This window comes from Hyperolius riggenbachi, chromosome 1 (genome assembly GCF_040937935.1).
Source record: "Hyperolius riggenbachi isolate aHypRig1 chromosome 1, aHypRig1.pri, whole genome shotgun sequence".
Lineage (NCBI taxonomy): Eukaryota > Metazoa > Chordata > Amphibia > Anura > Hyperoliidae > Hyperolius > Hyperolius riggenbachi.
In genome coordinates, this window is record NC_090646.1 from 445,695,653 (window position 1) to 445,719,319 (window position 23,667).

Sequence of the window (23,667 nt, forward strand, 5' to 3'; positions counted from 1 at the left end):
CTTTCTGGCTTCATTCTATATGCGGACCACCAATATTTAAAGATGTAGCTGACCGCATCTATAATACATTTTGTGTGTGGGGGACCGGTAATAAAGCCTCAGGGGGCCACGTTCGGCCCGCAGGCCTTAGTTTGAGGACCACTGTCCTAGAGTTTTGAAGAATATCCTCTTGCCTGTTGGTGCTTAATGCAATGGATGACTTCATTGACCAGTGTGGAAGCTTGACTAATTTTTACTGGCTCCTATGTAGGATTGAGTCTTGATCCTTGCAGGAAACCTTTTTATGCTGCTGCACTGCAGGAAAGCGATGACCCTTATGCTCTTTAAAGAGAACCCGAGGTGTGTTTAAAGAATGTTATCTGCATACAGAGGCTGGATCTGCCTATACAGCCCAGCCTCTGTTGCTATCCCAACCCCCCCCCCCCCTAAGGTCCCCCTGCACTCTGCATTCCCTCATAAATCACAGCCGTGCTGTGAGGCTGTGTTTACATCTGTAGTGTCAGTCTCGGCTGCTCCCCGCCTCCTGCATAGCTCCGGTCCCCGCCCCCCTGTCCCTTCCCTCCAATCAGCGGGGAAGGAAGAGAAGCAGGCGGGGACCGAAGTTCTGCAGGAGGCGGGGAGAGCAGCAGACTGACACTATAGAGATAAACACAGCCAGCTCTGACAAGCTGTGTGTCAGCAGCGTGGCTGTGATTTATGAGGGATTGCAGAGTGCAGGGAGACCTCAGGGGGGTTTGGGATGGCAACAGAGGCTGGGCTGTATAGGCAGATCCAGCCTCTGTATGCAGATAACATTCTTCAAACCCACCTCGGGTTCTCTTTAAAGCGGATCCGAGATTAAAAACGAACTATAACAAGTAACTTGTCTATATATCTTATCTAAAGTTTAGATAGTTTACACAGCAAATCTGGCTGCATACAGCTTCACCAGTTTAAGATGATTTATTCCTGTGATACAATGAGAGCGGCTATGTTCTGTTTGTCATCATTACACAGGTAATCTGCAACTGCATCTCCACCCCTCAGCCTGTGAAAAATTCACTTCCCCCCTCCCCTTTGCCTCTGAAATCTCTCGCTAGCATCCATCACCTCCTCCTGCCCACACTGAGCTCCCATAAGCCCTTGCTACATGGGTCTGAGTGCCTTGGCATTTTGGAGACGCTGTGGGCGAGGCTTGTTTAGTTTATAAGGAATTTGAGTATTAAAACAAAAAAAAAAATTGGCTTGAGGAATGCCCTATAACCTATATGTAAGGAACACAATTATGCAATGTATAAAAGTTCATCTCGGATGCACTTTAAGGCTTGGTGCATCTTTATTAAAGTGGATCTGAACTCTTGCACAGGACAGAAGGAAAACGTAGAGAAATTCACCCTATATGTACTTAGAGAGTTTAGCCTGTTTAATTCCCCCTCATTTGCGTCTAATCACAATTTGTAATTTGATCCTCCCGTGTTACATGACTGCCTATGGCAGATAAGCAGACAAGCCCATTTGATAGCATAGGCTGTAAACAATATGTCTGCTTTCATGAATCGGGAAGTAAAAACAGTGCAGGTTTATTTTAGGATTAGTAACTATCCGCTGTAACGAATGTTTTTTGCTTAAAGGTTGTGTATTGCTGTTGTGTATCTTTTAGAGCAGAGAGGAGTTATGGGTTCAGGTCCACGTTAAGTTGCACAGTAAAAAAAAAAAAAATTCTCTAAATGCTTCAACAAACGAAGTTCTAACTTTCATTTAAGACCCGGTTCACACTTGTTTTAGTAGCAAACGGAACAGAGTTTTCACTCAGTTTGCCTTCCACTACTTCCATTTTCCCATATCCAACGATGGGACTTCGACTTCTTAAGCCACATACACACGCTCAACAGCGGTCTTTTATGCAACACAATTGTTGAACAACGTCTGTTGTGAAACAAGTTGCAACAACTAAAAAAAGTCTCTCAATTGTTCAAACAGCTGATAAGACTGATAAGTCAATCCAATTGTTGGATTGGCATCTTATCAGCTTTTTGAACAATAGCAAAATAAGTTTTTTAGCGGTTAGAACTTGTTTCACAACAAAAGCTGTTCAACAATGGTGCTGCATAAAGGACCGCGGTTGAACCTGTGTATGGGGCTTAAGTCTAATTCTTACCAAGGCTATGGATTTGGTACAAAAAACATCCAACTCCGTTTATTGAAACCAGACTCAGACTCCATGTACCCAAAATTGCTCCGACTTCACAGCCCTGCTAACATAGACAGATTTGACTCTTAAACTATGTATGTTTGCTACTCCTGAATACCAATCACTTTCCACTCTAACCAAATCTTACACATTTCAGTTTGAAGTTAGTCTTTACTGTGTATTTACCCATAGTTACTAGTGTGGCACCAATAAAAATGTAACTAGATACTTTGATTGTTCCACCCTCTGTTCTGTACTGGGATTCAGTTTTCACTAGATTCTGATTGCATGTTTGCCACCATGCCACTTCACACATTTTCACAAGCCATGGGTTACAATGCTTTACCTAACTTTAAACTTTTACATAATGGTGTAATGTTATTGTGAATGGCTGAATGATGAAGCTGCTAGGTCATGCTATTTTAGTTTAGACATCTGGTTTTACAGGTTCCAGCCTTTTAGAAAAGGCTTGTAGTTTCTTGGTAAAAAAGCCATGCGAGGCTATTTTGACGGTAGTTTAGCCGTATACATAATCTAAACTGTTTCTGCGCATACACAAGTGTAGTACAGATTGCAGTTGGATGAGATCTGAAGCCATACAAATATGCTGATGCTTTTAAGCTTTTTATTTTATGTATTTGTTATTGATAATAAAAACATGGAAACATTTACTGCCTATTTAAAAATGAATAGCATTTGTTTCTACTTTCAATACTATCAGTGATGAGGTACAACGTATTGTTACGAAACATTGGCGCACCCTTAAAGATTCCCTCCCACATGTTCCTGAATTCCAGCAGCCTCCTTTATTTTCCTACAGAAGGGCCCCCTCTTTAAGATCCAGGCTTGTTCACTCCGACCCTAATCGTGGGTCTAACATACAGGTGCCCCGTGTGGGTTGTACCTTCCCTTGTCTCAGCTGCCACATGTGCCATAGCATTATTAGAGGTGATGATTTTTCTCACCCTTCTTCTGGTAAGAGATATGCGATTAGAGGTCGCTTTTCTTGTTGTTCACGCTTTGTTGTTTATATGCTTAAATGTCCATGTGGCAGCTGCTACGTGGGAAAAACCACACAGGAGCTCAGAGATCGTGTTTCCAAACACAAATCCATATTATCAATCTATTATAATATCATGCAGTCTCAGAGAATTTTGTTCAATTTAGACATGATGTTAGTCAGCTTAGAGTCCAAGTTATTGATGGGGTGCCCCGTGGGTTCAGGGGTGATAGGGGTAGAGAATTGTTAAAAAGAGAGGCGCGTTGGATTAGGGAATTGGGGACTATTGGTCGTGGGGGATTAAATAAGGAATACGACTTAAATTTTGTATGGTAGATGTTCCATGGCTCTGGGTCTGTTGTTTGGGGTTGGGGGGTGTCCTTTGGGTCCCCTTCTCATTGTCACTTTTGTATCATAGGTTCTTATGCACTCTTTTTTACTATGCATTATAGAACTAGGGGTGTTATTTTATGGGTTGAGTCCAGGTCACCTATTGATAGCATTGGGCATGGGTATTTTTGTCTGTCTGTCCCGTATTTTTATACGCGTACTATGCGTCTGTTTTTCCACATCGCGGTGGCATTAGGACGCCAGTAGAGGCGTCATTGCGTACGTCCTTCCGCATTGGTGTCATGTGACGGTGGTTGCCATGGCGACGGCGGGCAGCGCTCGGTGTTCCTTCGTTTACAGTTTTTTTACTGTATATGACACATCCAAACCCATGCCCTCTGCATCATGATGCCCTGGATTCCTCCCAGGATCTTTTTTGATGTTTAACAGGTGCTATAGATCAGAGGTAGAACTGTTTCTATTTACAGGTTTATGTTACTGCAATGACATCATGCATTTTAAAATGTTTGACCAATGGAGTGGGAGGGCGATACCCTTTGTGGACAAGCCCTGTAGTTCCCCATCAGGTCCAGTCATTTGCATAGGGTCCTCTGATTGGTTGCCTTGTTGGAGCTTTGACTATATAAAGAGCATGTCTGCAGTTGTTCATTTGGCTGTGTGGCGTGAACAAGGACTGTGATGGTCCGAAACGGTGGACCATAGCCACTATGCAGCTTTAATGTTTGTATTTTTATGATCCAATAAAATAAACTTTTGATTAAAAGAGCTGTGCTGGATCGTCTTGGAAAAATTGTACGCTATACCCTGTGGGTACAGGGATGGATCCGCTGCACGCCCATTCCCAGACATCGCTAGTGCGGTCTCATACATCTTTGTGGTTACTTAAAAATGAGTGCTCCCTTTAAAAAAAACAAAAACCACACTTTAGGTCTGCGTCCATGAAAGACAAAAACAAACGCAGAACATTTATATTGCGCTTTTCTCCTGGCGGACTCAAAGCGCCAGAGCTGCAGCCACTAGGGCGCGCTCTATAGGCAGTAGCAGTGTTAGGGAGACTTGCCCAAGGTCTCCTACTGAATAGGTGCTGGCTTACTGAACAAGCAGAGCCAAGATTCGAACCCTGGCCTCCTGTGTCAGAGGCAGAGCCCTTAACCATTACACTATCCAGCCACAAAGAGAAAGTACAATCCAATTTAAGGTCCTCTCACTTTAGGGGAGTGGATGCTTGTGTTGGACCCGCATACAGACTTGCAGGAGCACAAATTGTTTTATTGTTCCATCACACACCTGAAGTTCATCTGACTGTATTACTGACTATCTTTTCGGGGCTGTTAGTCAAGGCAAGGGCCAGACAAAATATTTGAAAGAGAAAGGGCTCTTTCAATACATAACTGCTTGTCAGCCGCTTCTGTGTATTTGCTGGGCACTTGCAGTTGTCTGCAACCATCCAGCATTGAAGGTGGTCTCATGCATGCACACCTGAATGGATGACTGCCATACACAGACATGATGTGCAACAGTATTTTACTGTATAGTAACTGTACCATGTGTCAACTACGGATGTATGTGGTTACAAGTGCTCCCATTCCGTTGCATCATTCTACAACTGGATAGAGCTTATTTGTGGCAATTGGGCATCTAAATGGCGCGTTGTGTGCTGGTTTGCCATCTGTGTGAGAGGCCTAACAGGAGAGCAGTTTAGGACCACTGCACTGAGAGGGATATGGGTGCTGTTTTATTTCCCTTTTTAAAGGACATCCGAGCATGCTAGAAATAAAAAAAAAAAAATCCACTTACCTGCGGCTTCCTCCAGCCCCTGCCAGCCGTCCTGTGCCATCTCCACAGCTCCGCTTACCGCCGGTGGCCCAGGGTCCCCTCTGGTGCGAGATGCCCACTGCAGCTCTGAATCTCACTGACATAAGGACTGTATTGCACTGGTGCAGTAGTTCTCCGCCTGCACAGTACACGCAGGAATAGTCGACCCGGATGCTGACCTGGCGAGGTCGGCATCTGCACCGGAGGGGACCAGGAGCTACCGGAGCTCTGTAGTGAGGGCATAGAATGGATGCAGGGGTCTGGAGGAAGCCCGGGGTAAGTGGATTTTTTATTTTTATGGTGCTCGGACCTTCCCTTTAAACCATACCAGCTCTCCAGCAGTCCTTCTGATCTCTTTAACTGCAGTAGAATCTAGATCACACATCTGAAACGAGTGTTCAGCTTGCAACTAAAGTCTGAATTTAGCTACATATCTGATCTGTATGCTTGTTCAGGGTCTATGGCTAAAAGTATTAAATGCAGATGATCAGCAGCACAGCCAGGCAACTGATCTTGTTTAAAAGGAGATTATGGCAGCCTCCATATCCTTCTTAGTTCAGGCATCCTTTAATTACTCATCCCTCATTCATGCATGCATGCATGCATACATACATATGTATATTCTAAGGTGTTAAAATCTATTGTGCAGTTTACACTTTAGCATGCTGTAATAAGTCCTTTGATATGCAAATAATTTTCAATAAATGCGAAAATTGTTACATAAAGCTTTGAAGTGGACTAATTCACTTTGGCACCTGATGATTTTGATTGGTCTACTGCTAAGCTGCATAAATTGAAAATAACTTTTTTTGAATGACCCTCCCCATAATGTGTGCGATTGTGGGGTTTGGGCTGAATGGCATTACTTACCTACAGGCTCCTGTAGCATGGAAACCGCCATCTTCTCCACGGAGAGCCTGCATAGTGCCGCATTTTCATTTTTCCAGCAAAGGCTTCCATGTGAATGAGAGGAAAGTGATGTCTGGTTGTTGGTATTTTTATATTCGATTTAGTAAAAGCTTCTGTTTTGCAGGCACAGTATTATAACCATGTATACATGCGAAAGTGTTCTCTTTTTTTTTTTTTTTTTTTTTTTTTTGAGTGCTTTTTATGTGACTTATTTTTGTTTTGTTTTTGCAGGGCATATTCCCTGGTGGATTCCAGTCAAGTCTCCACGTTCCTGATTTCTATACTCCTTATAGTCTATGGCAGTTTCAGGTGAGTGTTATTGCAAGATAGGACTCCTAGTTACAGGACTTCGAATGGAGGCCCCAGAAATATTTTATTTTTCTAAATAACCAAGCTGTCTTTTATTAAATTGTACTGCATTGCACATTGCAGTAAGGACACAAAACCATGATAGACTTCAAGGCAATAAAATGCAAGCTCTAAATCTCAAACTACTTTTTTTCAAGTGTCATTTTACACGTACCTATAGTTTATCAAAATCCACTAGGATAATGTCACATGGGAGCTTAAAGGGACTCAGAGCTGAAACATTAAAAGATTTTATGCATACCTGGGGCTTCCTCGAGCCCCATCTGCTCGGATCTCTCCCACACCGCCATCCTCCACTGCCTGCAGCTTCGAGAACCAGGTTCCCACACTTCCATCAGTTGCGGCCAGCTACGCAGGAGAAGTGCGCCCTCTACGTATTTCTCCAGCGGCTGCTGGAGAGATACACAAACAGTGCAATTCTCTTAAGTTTGACTGGCTCCCACTGACTTAAGTGACGAAACCCGGTTCCCGAGGCTTCGGTCAGCAGAGGACGGGGGCACGGGAGCGATCAGAGTGGATGCGGCTGGAGAAAGCCGAGGTCTTGACATCACACTGTGGGCGCCTTGTTGCATTGTGGGAAATAACAGCTGTTTACAGCTGTTTCCAACTGCCAAAAAAGCAAGCAACATCTCCTCCACTGACCTAACATGCCAGCAGTAAAAATGTCACCATGTGATAAATGGCAGAGTGTAAATCAGGGAGAGGAAAGCTTTTACAATGGGCAAACACTGACTAAATCATTTATACATAATTTATTGCAAAAATGAAGCACTTTTTTTATTACATTATTTTCACTAGAGTTACTCTTTAAGCCTCCAGTATGTTTACATTTAAAAAAGGGGGGGGGGGGGCTGCGGTAATTTGTTGGCCAAAGAGAACCACTACTGGAATATTGGTAACATTACCGATAGTCCACTATTCAATTCCTATAGTAATATATTGGTTATCTTTACCAATATTTTACTATAGCATAACCTTTCTCTCACACAAGCGCTCCTGATGCCTAACCTAAGACCCCCCTCCCTTACCCTGAAACCCTCTTCCCAACCGATGCCCAACCCCATCTCTAGTCTCAACAGAATTCTTCTAACATCTCGGCTAACTCATTAGGAAAGTGATCTTTATTCTCCAATTCCCTAAAGCTAAGTAAGTGCACATCTTGGAGGGTACTTGCACTACAAGAGCGGTTACAGAATACAATAGGACTTGGCGGTTTCCCCATACTATGAATTTTCTACCTAGTAAAACATTCACCTTAACTGCTGTTTGACAAGATTTTTAATACTTAGTTGCTTCGGTGCCTCCTCTGTCTCTTGAAGCCGAATTGTTTGTGTGAGATTTGAAATCCTATTGTGTGTGTGCTCATTGTAGCATCTGAGGCACTGGTTTTTCTTTTTTACAGCAGAAGTTTGAAACGAACAAGAATTACTTAGACTCTGTAACTAATTTTTCAGCCTTATTTCTTCTATCCTATAAGTTCCTATACCTGTTCTAATGTGGTCTGGATTACGGCAGCCTTTTCTAGTTGCAATGTCTCTGTAATATATCTAATCTTTTTTTTGTAAAGCTTTGTGGACCCAGGGAGGAATGGGCTGCCTCTATTGTAATGAATACAAGTTATGCACGCCCCCTGCAGGCTCTGTGTGCTTTGTTTACTCCTCACAGACTGCTCTCAGTTTCAGCTTGTCTGATGCTGTTTGTGAGGCTGAGGGGGGAAGGAGCTGCCTGTCACATGCTGAGAAACTGCGAATCCCAGACTGGAGTGCAGATAATTAACTGTGTAATAAAAACTTGTAGTATACTGTAACATGATATAGATATAGAATACACACGCGCACACCACTTCCTGGTGAGCGGCCATGTTTGTAAACCCTGCCTAAAACTGGTGATTAAAACCAGGATCGCGGCGGGAACCCCAAAGAGGGATCCAGGAGATCAGTGACTCGATTGGTATGTTTTTTTTTTTGTTTTTTTGTTTTTTTTTTTTTATTGTAAAAATTGGACAGTACAGATTCTTTTTAAATGTTTGTAGCACTCTTATGATACATGAATCCTATTAACATGACCTATTACCATTTTTGAATGTGCAGAATTAGCTCGAATGTTTTTTTTGGGTGACCATGGTAGTTATAGACATAAATAAGTGTTGATTGAATTCCAGAAATAGTTTCTGCAGTTAGATTTATGTATTCCTGCATTGGCCTTGGCAGGCTTGAATCTTCATAAATTGTGATGCTTTATTAGTGAAATAAAACCAGCAGGTAGAAATAGTTTCAAGCCCTTAATGGACCTCTGTCGCGAAAATCTTAAAATTTAAAATATATGGAAACATATACAATTAAGAAGTAAGTTTCTTCCGGAGTAAAATGAGCCATAAATTACTTTTCTCCTATGTTGCTGTCACTTGCAGTAAGTAGTAGAAATCTGACAGAACCGACAGGTTTTGGAGTAGAAAAAGAGCAAAAGGGGCGCTCCGTAGTGCATTAAAGTTATTTATTCCTCGGACACGCAAATTATTAAAAACACTTACTAGAAGACAATAAATGATAGGCATATAGTGGGCAAGAGCCCGACAAGACAACCAAGGGTGGCAACCTGTTCCTCCTCTGTGACTTGCAGTGGATGGATGTCCCAGCTGGTAGTGGACAATGGGCGCCTTCCTATAGGTGTCTGTGTGCAGTGACTACACGACACGTTTCGGCGTATCCAAGCCTTCAAGTGTGTCACTGCTCTGCACACAAAGGTTTATATGGCATTCTGAAGGGGATGACCCGGAATTAGATGTGTGACCCTGTCACTATGGTAACTAAAACTAACAAATCTAGTGTTATGCTGATCATTAAAGATCAAGGGATTGGGAAATGGGTTTATACTCACATATGTAGCGCTCCCTCAATGGTATGAGGGTCCCTGCCACCTGTTTGATGGTACCCTGCCTATAACATCATAGGTAGGCAGGGTGTTGCAATGTGTTAGACATCGCTGATGCCGGGCGCTGCAGGACCTGCCTGTGTCATCAGGTGGGCGCGGCTATAAATTTCACTGCGAGAGTGATCGGGCGAAAGAGGGCGTGGATTGCGCGATAGTTCACCCAGCCCCTGTGGGCGTGAATGTGTGACTTACTACAGAGACGTCACATGAGGAGAGGGAGAAGGAGCCCAGGTTTTGGAGTAGCCCATCTCCTCATGGGGGGGTTCACAGGGATTTCTTTATTTTTAAAATGCACTTAGTGAATGGCAGTTGCTCCGTCTAACTGCCAGAAAGTGTAAAGTGAGCAGGGAGGCTGGCCAGCATCTTTGTATAAATATTTTTCAGGGAGTGTCTATATAAAGGATAAAGGTCATGCTGAGAATCCCCTATGAAGAGATGGACTAGCCCAAAACCTGTCGGTAATGTCAGATTTCTACTACTTACTGTAAATGCCAGCAACATGGGAGAGAAGTAATTTATGGCTCATTTTACTCAGGAAGAAACTTAATACTGATTTGTATGTGTTATAAATGTAAAGATTTTTGTGACAGTTCCTATTTACATATATACAACAGCATAATAACCTTGAAACCGCAAACCTTTTTGTTGCAACTGATACAAATCCTAAAAAATCTGCACTTTCTACTTCCTGATTCATGGAAGCAGACATATTAAATAGACTTTGAAGCGAGTCTAAATTCACTTTAACATGCAGTCATGTTAAGCAGTATAACCCTGTTAAAATGCTGCTATCCCGCGGCAAAACGAGGGGTTTATACCCCCCAAATCCCCCTGCAAAATACACTACTTTCTTGGTCGTGGATTTTGCTGCTCATGGTGGCAGAGCTTTCAGCTGTAGCTCTGCCTATATGTGCGTCAGTCGCCGCGAGGCTCTCCGCCTCTCCCCCGCCTCTCTCTGTGAAGGCAGATTGAGAGGGGTGGGGAGAGGCGGGGATTGACACGCTACAGCCATAAGCTCTGCCTCATCAGGAAGTTCTCCGCGGAGGTAGAAGAGGGGATTTCGGTGGCATAAACCCCTCGATTTGTCGCGGGATCGCAGCGTTTTAGCAGGGGTTATACTGCTTAACATGACTGCATTTTAAAGTTAATTTAGGCTCACTTCAGAGTCTCTTTAACATCCTGCGCTTTCAAATGAACTTACCTGCCATCTCTGCCGTGGCAGTCAGGTGACACTGGAGAGATCAAATTACAACTTGTGATTCGACACAAATGACGGGGAATTAGATTTGCTAAACTCTCTAAATACATACAGGATGCATTTCTTTAGGTTTTCCTTCTGTCCTTTGAAATAGTTCAGGTCCAGAGACTTCAAAAGCAAATATGCTCTTACCTGGGGCTTCCTCCAGTTTCCTGTAGACCACAAGGTCCCTCAGCATCCTTTGGGTTTCATCTGTGGTCTTGCTGGCGGCCACAATAGTTTGGCAACTTCTGGCAAGTAATTGACTGCAAAGGATTTGCATCCAAGTATTAAAAAGTGAAATTTTGATTATTATTCTGTCCCATTACCTTTGCTCCTTTAACAAGTGGGAGGCACATATGCAAACTTTTGTAATTCCTACACCATTCACCTGATTTGGATGTAAATACCCTCAAATTAAAGCTGACCGTCTACAGTTAAAGCACATCGTGTTACTTTCTTTTCAGAGCCATTGTGGTTGTATATAGTGTAGAGACAAAAATATTAGAATTGTCCATGTCCCAATATTTAAGGAACTGACTGTAGATTTTAGTAGGCTGAATCTGGAACAGGTTAAGCATGGTTTTAATAACGGAAACAAGGAGATGTGCTTTGACGTTCGTATTTATTGCATTTCATTGAATTACTTGAAAAGAGCACCTTTAAGCTACATATGCTGCATAACTCGTTCATGATGGGTTTTGAGTATCAGTTTAACAATGATTGCTGTGCAGACATGCTATGACATGTACAGTAGACATTGGTCAATTGTCCGATTTTTAATAGATTACTAATTTATCAACATTGGGAACATCTGTACACAAATTAGATTTTTACCCAAAGATATCATTAATATTTTAGGTGTCAAAAACCTGAGGTATGTACATAGGCTTGTGTCTCATTTTTAGTTGATCACCTTTATCATCTAGCCACTTGTACAGATATCTCTGCACTGAGATAATGTAATAACTTGATTAAATCTCTGACGCAAAAACAGCTGTACTGTATACTGTAAAAATGAATTTGATATGGATTTTATTTAGCATTGCAGCACATAAAGCGTTATTTCTCTGAATTCATTGCAGATCTCTTAATATGGACTTTGAAAATCAAGACAAGGAGAAAGACGGTAGCTCTCCAGGGACATTTAGTGGGAACAGCACTAATAATAGTAAGAAATGATTGTGTTCACTAATGTTTGTTATATGACCAGGGCATTTATGTCTTCACATTGGCCAGGCTTTAGACATGGCTGGAAAAATCTGAGACTGAAATATATGGCAGTGTTCCCCAACCCTTTCCTCAACATGCAATAGTGCATGTTTTGTAGAAATCCCCACAGGTAGTTAATCGGCTCTGCTGAGACACTAACTACCTCACCTGTGAATGTTTATTGTTTCCTGCAAAACATGTACTGTTGGTGGTCCTTGAGGACAGGGTTGAGGAACTCTGACATATCTGACCAGACCCATTTGTTACATGATCCCACCAACTTTGAGAGATGCACATCTTTTTTTTGATTTATAAAGCATTACAGCCTGGAACCCGCTAGCAGTATATTACTAAGCCATTTCTAAGCGCTTGTGATTTGTAAAGCTCTAGCTTATGTAATGGAATGGGTGTGATCCCACTTGAGCGACATGATTTTTATACAAAATCACCCATAGCATTGCATTAGCAAGTAGCTGATATGTCCAAAATGCTTTCCCTGCTGCTGCTTGTCCCCACGCCCGTTAGCGTGGAGATCAATGAATGGGAACACAGTTCCCATACATTGATCTAAGTTCCCGATGCAGTCTACAAGACTGCTCCGTCTTTCACAAAGCCCATGCTCCCACGTCCATGCATTACTTTCGTATTGCATAGTAATACTACGCATACAGAAGTGAGCTGCAAGGATATCTTGTGGCCAAGTAGTAAATTTACATCTGGAAATAAAAATTTCCAGTAAATGACTTGTTTTTTACTTTTAAAATTGACCCCTTACAAAAAATGTAAAAAATATACAATTAAAAACCATAAATAGTTACCTTAGAGACTGAACTTTATGAATATGTATGTCAAAAAGGTAAATTACTGTTTTTTTAAATTATGGGCTTGTAAATAGTGATGGACGCAAAACTGAAAAATGCACCTTAATTTCCAAATAAAATATCGGCGCCATACATTGTGATAGGGGCATACTTTAAATGGTGTGATAACTGGGACAAAAGGGCAAATAAGATACGTGGGTTTTAATTACGGTAGCATGTATTTTAAAACTATAATGGCCAAAAACTGAGAAATAATGAATTTCTTCCATTTTTTTTCTTAATGTGCCTGATAAAATGGGATTTATAATAAAATAATTCGAAGCAAAATGTACCACCCAAACAAAGCCTAAATGGTGGCGGAAAAACAAGATATAGTTTCATTGTGATAAGTTGTGATAGTTATTGGCGAATGAATGGGAGGTGAAAGGTGCTCGGATACATAAGGTGAAACACTGAAGGCTAAAGTGGTTAAGGCCTTGTTTCCATGTGTGCCCTGTGGGCACCGCAGATGGCCATCATGATGTACAGCACTGCATTGCTCCGCAACTTTCCATAATGCGGTTGGGATCACATTTGTTTATAATGAATGGAGTTGCTGCACATGCATGCAGCAATGTATGCAACGCATGGATGGGGGCCCTCAGACAGCAGTCTAAGCGTTTCTGATGTCCCTGCAGATTGCATCACTGCGTGTTGTTAAAAACATCAAGTGGTAACAATAGGCCTTAATAAAGTTTCATCCAGACTGAGTTTCTTACTTATATATAAAAAAAAAAAAAAGCGGCAAAGGCTTTGTTTGGCTTATTTCCAATTTGACCGTGGCTCCTGTACTTCTGCAAATCTTCAGCCCAAATCGCTTATCCTTTTTATAGGGGTTTGGGTGCTGCAAAAATCGCAGTGCGATCTGAACAGCAAACCATTACAGGAATAGGCAGCGGTTCCCTGTACATCTTGCATGTGGGGTAACGCTGCAAACTCTGGATGTAGTGGAAATGGGCCCTAATTAAAAGTGGCAACTAACAATATAATTTGATCGTTTACGAATGATTCTTCGTATGAATGATCAGAAATTACCATATTTTTTGGACTATAAGACACACTTTTTCTCCCTCAAAACTAGGGGGGAAAAGTCTGTGCATCTTATAGTCAGAATGTAATTTCAGAGTGCTCAGAACTTACGATCAGATTCCAGCCGAACCAGCCGCGGCTCCTCTCTCACTGTTAGCCGCTCTGAGTCCACTAGCTTGGCTGGAATGTCCTCTTCCTGCTCCAGTCTGTAGGCCCCGCCTACCTCCTGGTGTCTGGGGCTGAGCGGCAGCGTGTCCTCCTGCTGGTGAGTCAATGGCATTCCCCGGGTCCCGCCTAAGCTCCAGGCAGCCTCCAGCATTTTTATCTCCCTCTGTCTTCGACTCTTCTCTGCACAGCATTGTTTCCCTGTCTTGGTCTCCCCGATCCACACTCCCGTCTCATAGCCGAGAGCAGAAGCATGATGGCAGGCAGATAGACCACACAGACTGTTCACAGAGCACAGCACATCACGTTAGAGCCAGTCAAAGTTGTCCGGTTTACACAGACCGCTCTAAATAGTAACCTGACCTTTGGGGTCACTGTCAATCTTGCGGTTTGATGTAAGGTTAATGATACTTCCGACCTCAAAATGCCAGCAAAGCTCATGTTACTGCTAAGAGCTGTCTGTGTAAACTGACAGCTTTGATTGGCTCTATACACATTGTGCTGTGTACTGTATACAGTCCATATACAGTTCCCTGCTAGCTGCCTGATGTGCCCTTTCTGTCAGAGCTATGAGAATAGCTACACAAAGTCTGTGACAATCTCTAACATGCTGTGTACTGTATACAGTCTGTATACAGTTCTCTGTCGGCTGTGTTCTCTCTGTCACAGGCTCTACATTGGCTCTAACATGCTGTGCTGTGTACTTTATACAGGCTGTATACAGTTCCCTGCTAGCTGCCTGATTTCTCTGTCAAAGCTGTGAGAATAGCAATGCAGATTCTGTGACCATCTCTAACATGCTGTGCTGTGTACTGTATACAGGCTGTATACAGTTCCCTATCTTCCTGCTGTACCCTCTGTCACAGGCTCTGCATTGCTAATCTCTCAGCTGTGACCGGCTGTAACGTGCTGTGCAGGGTACTGTATACAGGCTGTATACAGTTCTGTCTGCTGTGCCCTCTCCGTCACAGGCTCTGCATTGCTATTCTCTCACCTCTGACTGGCGATAACAACATGCTATGCTGTGTACAGTTCTCTGTGCCTGCTGTGCCCTCTTTGTCACAGGCTCTGCATTGCTTTGCTCGATGCCCCAGCACACAGTTGAAGTGGCTAAGCTGCTATAGCTGCTTTAATCCTGTCTGCCCCAAATTTGTCTCAAGCAATTCCTCCTCCACACTTTGCCTGCTGATCCAAAGCCTCATGTAATTGGTGGATGCAAATGCCACCCTCAAGAGATCCCAGACTCAACAAGTGCCAGTTATAGGGTAGTTGGGCAACCGGGGTTAGAGTATTGTAATTGGTGGGTCATTAGGAGTAAGTGTAATGTAGTGCAGTGTAACTGCTGGAGAAGCAGAGGTTATTGTAACTGGGCAGTGTAGATAGTCAGCTTGGGAGGGGGGGGGGGGGGGAGAAAAGGTCCATAAGACGCTCCTGGATAATGGACTCACCAGGTTTAGTTTTTTTTTTTTTTTTTTTTCCCCCCTCTAAAACTAGGTGCGTCTTATGGTCTGAAAAATCCATCATCATTTGTGACCAATAATGGAAAAAAAAATCTAACCAATCTGATCAGATTAATATTATGATTGATCCCATCAATCTGGTCGGATGGGTTAGGAGATTTTTGTCAGTTAGTGGTCACAAACGTAAACGATCGGCAAATTGGATAGTTAGTGGCCGCCTTTAATATTTTTGTCATTGTGCCCTTTTTGGAGATTTTGTCTCACTTGTTCTTGGCTACCTTATCATTGAGAAAAAGTAATGGGAAATCTCCCTATGTGGAACCTAAAAGTAAGATGAAAGCTAGAGCAGGGGTCATTAACATTTTCAGAGTTACATAATCCTAATGGATAGCTCTGTATGCCCCAGGCTGTCAATCATCAGTCAAACTGTCACCACCACTAGTCCTAATAGCTATGAATTCAAGACCCTAACTAGTAACAGAAAGGTTTGTTTTTTAGTTATACAGAAGGAGCAATCTGTCTCTGACCTCACCACTGCTATACTGGAGAGTGGATGGACTGAGGTGGTGAGGCTGCTAACCAATTAGTGATCAGATTGTGTAACACGTACTCTAATACTAATATAACTTTTTTTATACAGTTCTTCAGTTCTTGATTTGAAGTAATCAGACCATTCTTGCATTTAACACAGCATGATCATAAAGTATCAGTTCATACCTACGGAAGGTAGTTCACAGTGAGAGGGAATTTTGATTATTTTGTAATGAAAACTGAAATACTATGTACTTTGTGTTGGTATGCAGAGGTGTTTTTTTTTTTTTTCTTGTTTTTTTTTTCTATGCCATTCTACATAAAGCAAAAAGCAACTGCTGTTTAGTTTTTGCCTGAGAGCAGAAATCTGGCTTTTGTGAGCCAGTCAAGTTGTGCTGCATTGCACAGTGCTATTCTAATGTTTTAGGAGCTTGGGTACCTGAAGGGTGAGTTGATGACGTTGGCTTACATGGGAACACAAGAAGTACCTAATTAATCAAGATTGCAATACTTGTTTTGGAAGAGGATTATCATGAAGGCGTTATTTATCAGTGTGAGAATTTGGAAAGAGACAAATTCTGTAAAACATTGGCTACACCACTATAATGCAAATCCATATAACTTTTATTCAAACACTGAGACAATAACAATTAGAAAACCATTTAAACCGATGAGCATTGCACAGCAAGAGAAACACTCCACAACACAGTATTATGTGGGGGAATAAACAAAGTGCCATACCTCCTATCAATTAATAGTATGAATGTTATTTGGATTTGCATTATGGTGGTGCAGCCCATGTTATCCAGGATTTTTTGTTTCTTTTCAAATTCTTGCTTTTCAATTAGTCCTTGGGCTTCCACACCACATTTAACTAGGAGCGCGGACTTGCATACACATTCTGTTGTTTCTGTAGAGGGGGATTGCAATGGAAGTATTTGCTGGAGGGAGACACTTGCCGTCTGAGGGCTGGTTCACACTTGGTGCTTTTTCAGCGCTTTGCTGTTCGCTGGCGATAAGCAAAGCGCTGCTACTAATGTATCCCTATGAATACATTTACACTGCGGCATTTGCGACTTCGATCAATCAAATGCACTGCATGCAGCGTCTTTGGGGCGATTGCGCTGTGATTCTCGTTCTATTGATCGGAACCACAAGCACAAATTACAAGATTTTGCCGCCGAATCAAGATTGCAGACCTGATCGCCGGGAAGTGGAGGGCAAGTGCCCAATGTGAAGCGGCCCTCTGTTTATTATCTTTACCTCTCCAGAACTGCATAGCTCTGGCTCCCACTCAACTTAGTTTTCATTTTCAATCTGTGATCACTGTGATTGGGTCACAATAATCACATGGTCAGAAGCCAATGAAACTGGCCCCTGATTACTGCATGGAACTTGGCTGTCATGAGGGAGCTGGTGTAGTTAAATCTATGCCAATTAAACTTCCACATACACTGTTTAGATTCAACTATGTGTGGCTAAGGCAGGGGACACACTTCACTGTTTTTATGTGCGTTTTCTGCACAGAAAAACTGATTTAAAATGGGAACTCATTTTAATCAATGGGCTAGTTCACGCTTCATGCATTTTTCGCAGGCAGAAAAAAAAATTGACACCCTGCAGGATAATTCTGCACATTTTGTCAGTTTTCGCTATCCATTACATTAGCTGCTGTGAAAATATGTACACGTTTTTCTGCATGCAAACACACAAGGTGTGCAGGAACTGCATGCAGAAAACTAAGACAAGTGTGTCCCCTGCCTGAAGAAACATGAATATTTTTTGCTGGGATGCCTCATAATTTGTACTTATGCCCTTATAAATACACTGATTTGGAAGTAACCAAACTTTTTTTTATGCACATGGCATTGTGCAAGTGTAAACCTGCCTTCTTTTTGTAGGTATCCAGACTATTGACTCCACTCAGGCTTTGTTTCTTCCTATCGGAGCCTCAGTGTCTCTTCTGGTGATGTTTTTCTTCTTTGACTCTGTTCAGGTGGTGTTCACTATTTGCACTGCAGGTGAGTGCAGTTTACTTGAATTAAACTTTGCCTAATAGTAATCCAATGTTCACATTGTAATACTTTGTTCTGTCTTTCAGTTCTTGCAACAATAGCCTTTGCTTTTCTGTTACTCCCAATGTGCCAGTATTTAACCAGGCCCTGCTCTCCTCAGAACAAGTGAGTATGCACTACTTAACTGCATATGTAAAGTGGGTATCTGTTATTCATGCACAAAACTGAGATGAATAGTTTCTATGCCATTAAACATTTCCATGAGAACGTTTCAGGTGGAAACCTTAGGTCTGATCTGTGAAAACTGAAGTAAAATGTTCTACGTTGGCTAGTACCTTACATGTGTGCAGTAAATTATCTCTGAGACCGTGAGAGTGTTTGGGAAGGTTTACACTTGTCAGGTCGTGTTTTATCCAGGGCAAAAATAAAAGGGATTATGTAACATAAGATATTGGGCCCGATCCAATTCACTTTCTTCTAGGATTTTAATTTTCTTTTAAAAATAACTTTTTCAACAGTCTGCAGTTGAAAAAAGTACCAAAGAGTAAGTGAAAAAGTACTGTCAAAATGAACCCTACAGTGTTTTCTTGCTTGCTGGTGGCTAAGGCCCGGTTCACACTAGCGTTCCAGGTCCGGGTTCTCCGGACCGGAACGCACCGTATACTGTACAAATGGACCCGGATGTGAATGGATACATTGTTAATCAATGTATCCATTCACACCCGTCTGTCTGTCAGGATCCGGGTCCGGGCTGCGTTCAGGATTTTTCCAACATGCAGCATTTTTCCGGAACGCAGCTCCGGCCGCCGCACCCGACCCTGAACCTGACCATTTTCCCCGCACCATAGGAAGTGATGAGAAACGGAAGTTTCTCATCACACTGGCAATAGGAACGGGTGCTTACGGCACCCGTCCTTTGCCACATGGGGGGTCCAGACATGGACAGATAGGGGCCCCCACTCTCCCCATGCCTGTCTCTGCTGCTGCGCCTGTTTAAAGTACAGTATCGGCAATCCGGAAGTGTTACTTTCCGGATGCCGAACTGATATTTTTTTGTTTGCAACCTGACCGGATCCTGAGGGATGCGTACACCCCCCCGGACCTGGACGTACGGCCCGGTTTCACACAAAACGCTAGTGTGAACCGGGCCTTAATGGGCATTGTATTGCTAAGATGTGAAAATATTACCTAGGAGCAAACTTAAAGTGGTCTAACACCCAGCATTTCAACTTTGCTTTAAAAGATTGCTTACGGCTTAGAAACTATGCCAGATTTTTTTTTTAGCAGAAATTCACTGAATGGATTAAACATGACATTTTAGTGTTGCATTTAGCTAGAAATCCTCCTCTGTGCTTAGGTTTAGATACAAATGTATCTATTTACAATGTAAATAAACAAACACCTCTCTGAGAGAGCTCAGAGGGCTTCCCAGACAGGCTTTTTAGAGGTCTATTTGCATTCCAAACAAAGATACATATGTATCTAAACATTAGCTGCGGATTTCTAGATAAATGCAAAACTAAAATGTCATGTTTAATCCATTCAGTGAATTTGTGCTAAAAAAAAATCTGACACAGTTTCTACACACGTAGATGCGGCCGCGATGCTCCTTATCAATCGAGCCGCTGGTGCGGCTCGATTGATAAGATCCAACAGGAAGGATCTTGCTTCCGCCGATTCCCTGCTCGCTCCCCGCGAGGGGACAATGGTAGGGAATCGAGCGGAAGATGAGCGGCGCCGGCGGGGACGAGCGGGGAATCGAATGCGGCGAGCAGGGACGCGGCGGGCACGCGGAAGAGGCATGCGCAGTACAGCCCGGCGGACGTCCGATGACGTCAGAGCGCCGGCGTGGGACGCAGAAGTACAAGGACTTGGAGCGCAGAAGAGCCTGACCTGGCAGCCGGCCTGGCCAGGTCGGGTCGGCCACCGGAGACCACCGGGAGCCTGCGGAGCGGCGGCGAGGGCACCTCCTGCCTGCCACGGGCTGGAGGAAGCCCCAGGTAAGTGGAAATTGATTTTTATTTTTTCCCCACCCTCCCTGAACCTTCCCTTTAAAGCAAAGTTGTAATGCTGGGTGTTAGACTTTAAGAGAAAAAGTGTAAAGGCTCATTCCCCGATGAATGTTGTGGTAGATGGAGTAGCAGATGGGTTTTATTTTTACTGTATGGTCAAATTGACAAGTTGCGATAGTCTTTTTTTTTCATTTCTGGTAGTGTAGGTAGAAAAATAGTCTTGTAAAAGTAATACCTTTTAATGGCTAACTGATAAAGTTAAATGCTTATTTCTGGTAGTGCAAACTGGCATTATACACATACACATACACATGCTGGGCTGAATTCTGCTGTGGCCTAGAATCGAGAGTCAGACAAGCGTGTGTACAATGATCCCTTGGGTGACAGAGATCCCCAGAAGATTCCCCCATGTATATGGGGCTATACTTGAAAGCAAGGCAATTACAACTAAGGGAAAATGGGCCTGATGCAATTGTCACTCGCCAGTGTTAAACGCTGGTGAGTTCAATAATCAGGCGACTATAAAGTCACCTGATCCAATTGCATTTAGTCCTAGGCAGGGTGCTAAAAGAACTCGCTTGGGGGATATTATCGCCCAGCAAGTTCCTTACACCCTATCCTATTACACTTTGCATGCCTCCAGGAAGCGATGCTTCCCGGCAGACATGAGCGTTAGCTTAGACCTGCAAAAAGCAGGTCTAAACATGCTAACGCACGACATCGCCGCTGCATCTGGGGGTCTTCTTTAATAAGGAGACCCCCCAGAGCTCCCCGCCGGCCGCCGCTCGTCTCCGCAACCCCCCACAAAGCTAAATGCTTAAATTCCTTAACGCCGCTTTACACCCGTCGGCCGCCGCATCTCGCCGCAAGTCCCCGCTGTGTAATTACAGTGTACGAGTTACTGTAAATACACTTACTGATAAGAGTCCCGGCAAAGCATCTTTGATTCAGCCGCCGGGGCTCCCCATTGGTTCACAGGCTGGACCAATGAAAATGGCTCAGCCTGTGAACCAATGGGGAGCCCCGGCGGCTGATTCAAAGATGCTTTGCCGGGACTCTGTTATTAGTGAGTGTAATTACAGTAACTCGTACACTGTAATTACACAGCGGGGACTTGCGGCGAGATGCGGCGGCCGGCGTCTGTAAAGCGGCGGTAAGGAATTTAAGCATTTAGCTTTGTGGGTTGCGGAGACAAGCGGCGGCCGGCGGGGAGCTCTGGGGGTCTCCTTATTAAAGGAGACCCCCAGATGCAGCGGCGGAAGATGGCGGCGAATGTTCGGCGGGTTGTGCGCATGTGTGGGGAGCGAGGCCATGGTACTGATGGACCGCACCACAGGGTAAACCTCGCTTCCCATCGCCCGGGAATAGGGAGCATCGCTCAGGCTTTCGCCTGAGTAATGCTCCCTAACGATCGGCCATCACACGAGTGAAACTGGCAATAGGATTTGCCGGTAATCCTCGTGCGATGGCAAGGTGATAAGTAGCTCGCATCTGCAAGCTACTTATCACCTGGAATAGCATCAGGCCCAATGTGAGAACAGAAGCAATCCTTGTATGATGTATTCATTATGCCTTTAGCGGGTTTACAAAATGCATGTACGCTGTGTTCCAAAGGACCTCAATGCAGTCACAAAAACTTTATAAATGCTGTAATGGGACGTACTACACTGAATGAGATGCCACTGAAATTCAATCATTATGGTGAATATTCTTCCATAATTATTCAGATACATGTTTGAGAAGTAGAAGGTTTATGATGTCACCTCAGAGAGAATTGCAGAAGTAACTTGAGAATGCCCTCTCTAGCCTCACCACACCTGTCAGTTTGCACTGCATGGAAATGGATAGCTATGGGATTAGTATCTATTCCCCCCCCCCCCCCCCCCCCTTTAGACGAGCTAGGTTTTTTTTATCCTGTGGGTGCATTGATTACACCTGTGGTGTCCAGATGCTGTTTGTTACTAAAATGGTTTGGTAGCTTCTTGTTTCAGCTTGTGTTCCTCATTTTCTTTCAGAATCTCGTTTGGATGCTGTGGCCGATTTACAGTTGCAGAGCTGCTTTCCTTCTCACTTTCTGTAATGCTAGTCCTTATTTGGGTGCTCACAGGCCACTGGCTGCTCATGGATGGTGAGTTTATGAACTTCTGACTCTGGTTAAAATATAGAATACTTTGAGAAACTTGGGCCTGGTATATTGAAGTAGCTTTGGTTAAGCAATCAATCACACTGACCCAAGTCCTGATTTGAGATCAAATGATGAGATGCACTAAAATACCACACACTTATAATTGCGGACTCCAACTGCTCTTTTATTACATACAAGTTTCCCTTTTTTCTGTAATGATGTGTTGTCTGCATGCACACAGTGGGACGTATGCAGAGCCATTGGAGATTTACCAGTGCATCTAATCATGCTACAGCCAGTATAATTATAAGTTATCAGATTCTGAACAGTCTGCAGCCAAAATACTTTTCTAACTTGTCAGTTTGGTATTGTATGAGGTTGGTAGGTGCTTCTGATTTACTCTGTAGTACCACTCGATGTCTGATTGCTGATTTGAGTAGTGTTATCTCTCATCTATACTGTTTAAACTGTATCTGAGATGTTGCAATCTCAATGATTTATACGTGTAGCCTCCTCCAGCCATGTGTAGGCCATGGGCTTTTTCAATATCTATCCAGTCCCGTCCATTCCTCAGCTTTCTGCCCAGGTAAAGTCTCTGACTGAGCCATTCTGGGTCTACTGCTGGTCACACTCCCGTGGCCAATACTGTTCTGCCACTGCGCATTTACAAGCCTCAGGTGCTCACAGCCACGGGAACGTGGCCAAGGAAATGCACAGCCAGGGCCATGCATGCGCAGTAGTCCTTGACTACTGTGGCTGACAGCGGAAGAACCAGAGAAAATTGATGGAACGCATGGCCTACATGGGGCTGGAGGAAGCACCAGGTAAGTGTAACGTATGATTGAAACATCTCAGATTTCCTTTAAGAAAACAATACTGATGCAGATATTTCCAGTTTACAGAGTTTCTTGAATTGTGGGTCAAGGACCAGCACTCGGCATTAGTCAATTATTTATATTCCATGTAACATTAACTAAAGGTTGTTGGTCTTATTTCTTTTAGCCCTTGCCATGGGACTGTGTGTGGCGATGATTGCCTTTGTGCGCCTGCCTAGTCTGAAGGTTTCCTGTCTGCTACTTTCAGGACTGCTTATATATGATGTATTTTGGGTAAGGAAATACTTGTCTGTTTTTGCACCTTTGTAAAATGTAAACTCTTAAAGCGGACCCAAACCAAACATTTTTTAATTCAAAATATTTAGTTGCACCACTCTGACACATACAAAGATAATCACTCCTTCAAGCCTATGAGAATTTCAGTGCATGCTTTTCACCCTTCTTTTTTCATAACTAGGGTTATACAGGTAGCAGCCATTACTTCTGAACTTAGTAGGAGGTTTTAGATCATGGGTGTGTTTGTCATCAGCTACCCTCCCTCACAGGGACGTCGTCTGTGTGGAATCTCACACAAGCTGAGATCACCTCCCCTGTGACCTCATCAGTAGCAGCCTGTGTTTTTGCTTTTTTATATCCTCCA

The 23,667-nt window shown here is 43.3% G+C and overlaps 1 protein-coding gene across 2 annotated transcripts in view; it reads left to right on the forward strand.

Moving 5' to 3' along the window:
• The window catches only part of SPPL3 (signal peptide peptidase like 3), a 97,117-nt gene that overhangs the window by 52,636 nt on the left and 20,814 nt on the right, over positions 1 to 23,667 (forward strand). For both annotated transcript variants that reach the window (XM_068238682.1, XM_068238680.1), the window contains exons 2-7: positions 6,477 to 6,554; positions 11,868 to 11,953; positions 17,941 to 18,060; positions 18,141 to 18,219; positions 22,082 to 22,194; positions 23,194 to 23,300. In XM_068238682.1, coding sequence (XP_068094783.1) covers positions 6,477 to 6,554; positions 11,868 to 11,953; positions 17,941 to 18,060; positions 18,141 to 18,219; positions 22,082 to 22,194; positions 23,194 to 23,300 — 583 coding nt within the window. The remainder of the gene's footprint in view (positions 1 to 6,476; positions 6,555 to 11,867; positions 11,954 to 17,940; positions 18,061 to 18,140; positions 18,220 to 22,081; positions 22,195 to 23,193; positions 23,301 to 23,667) is intronic.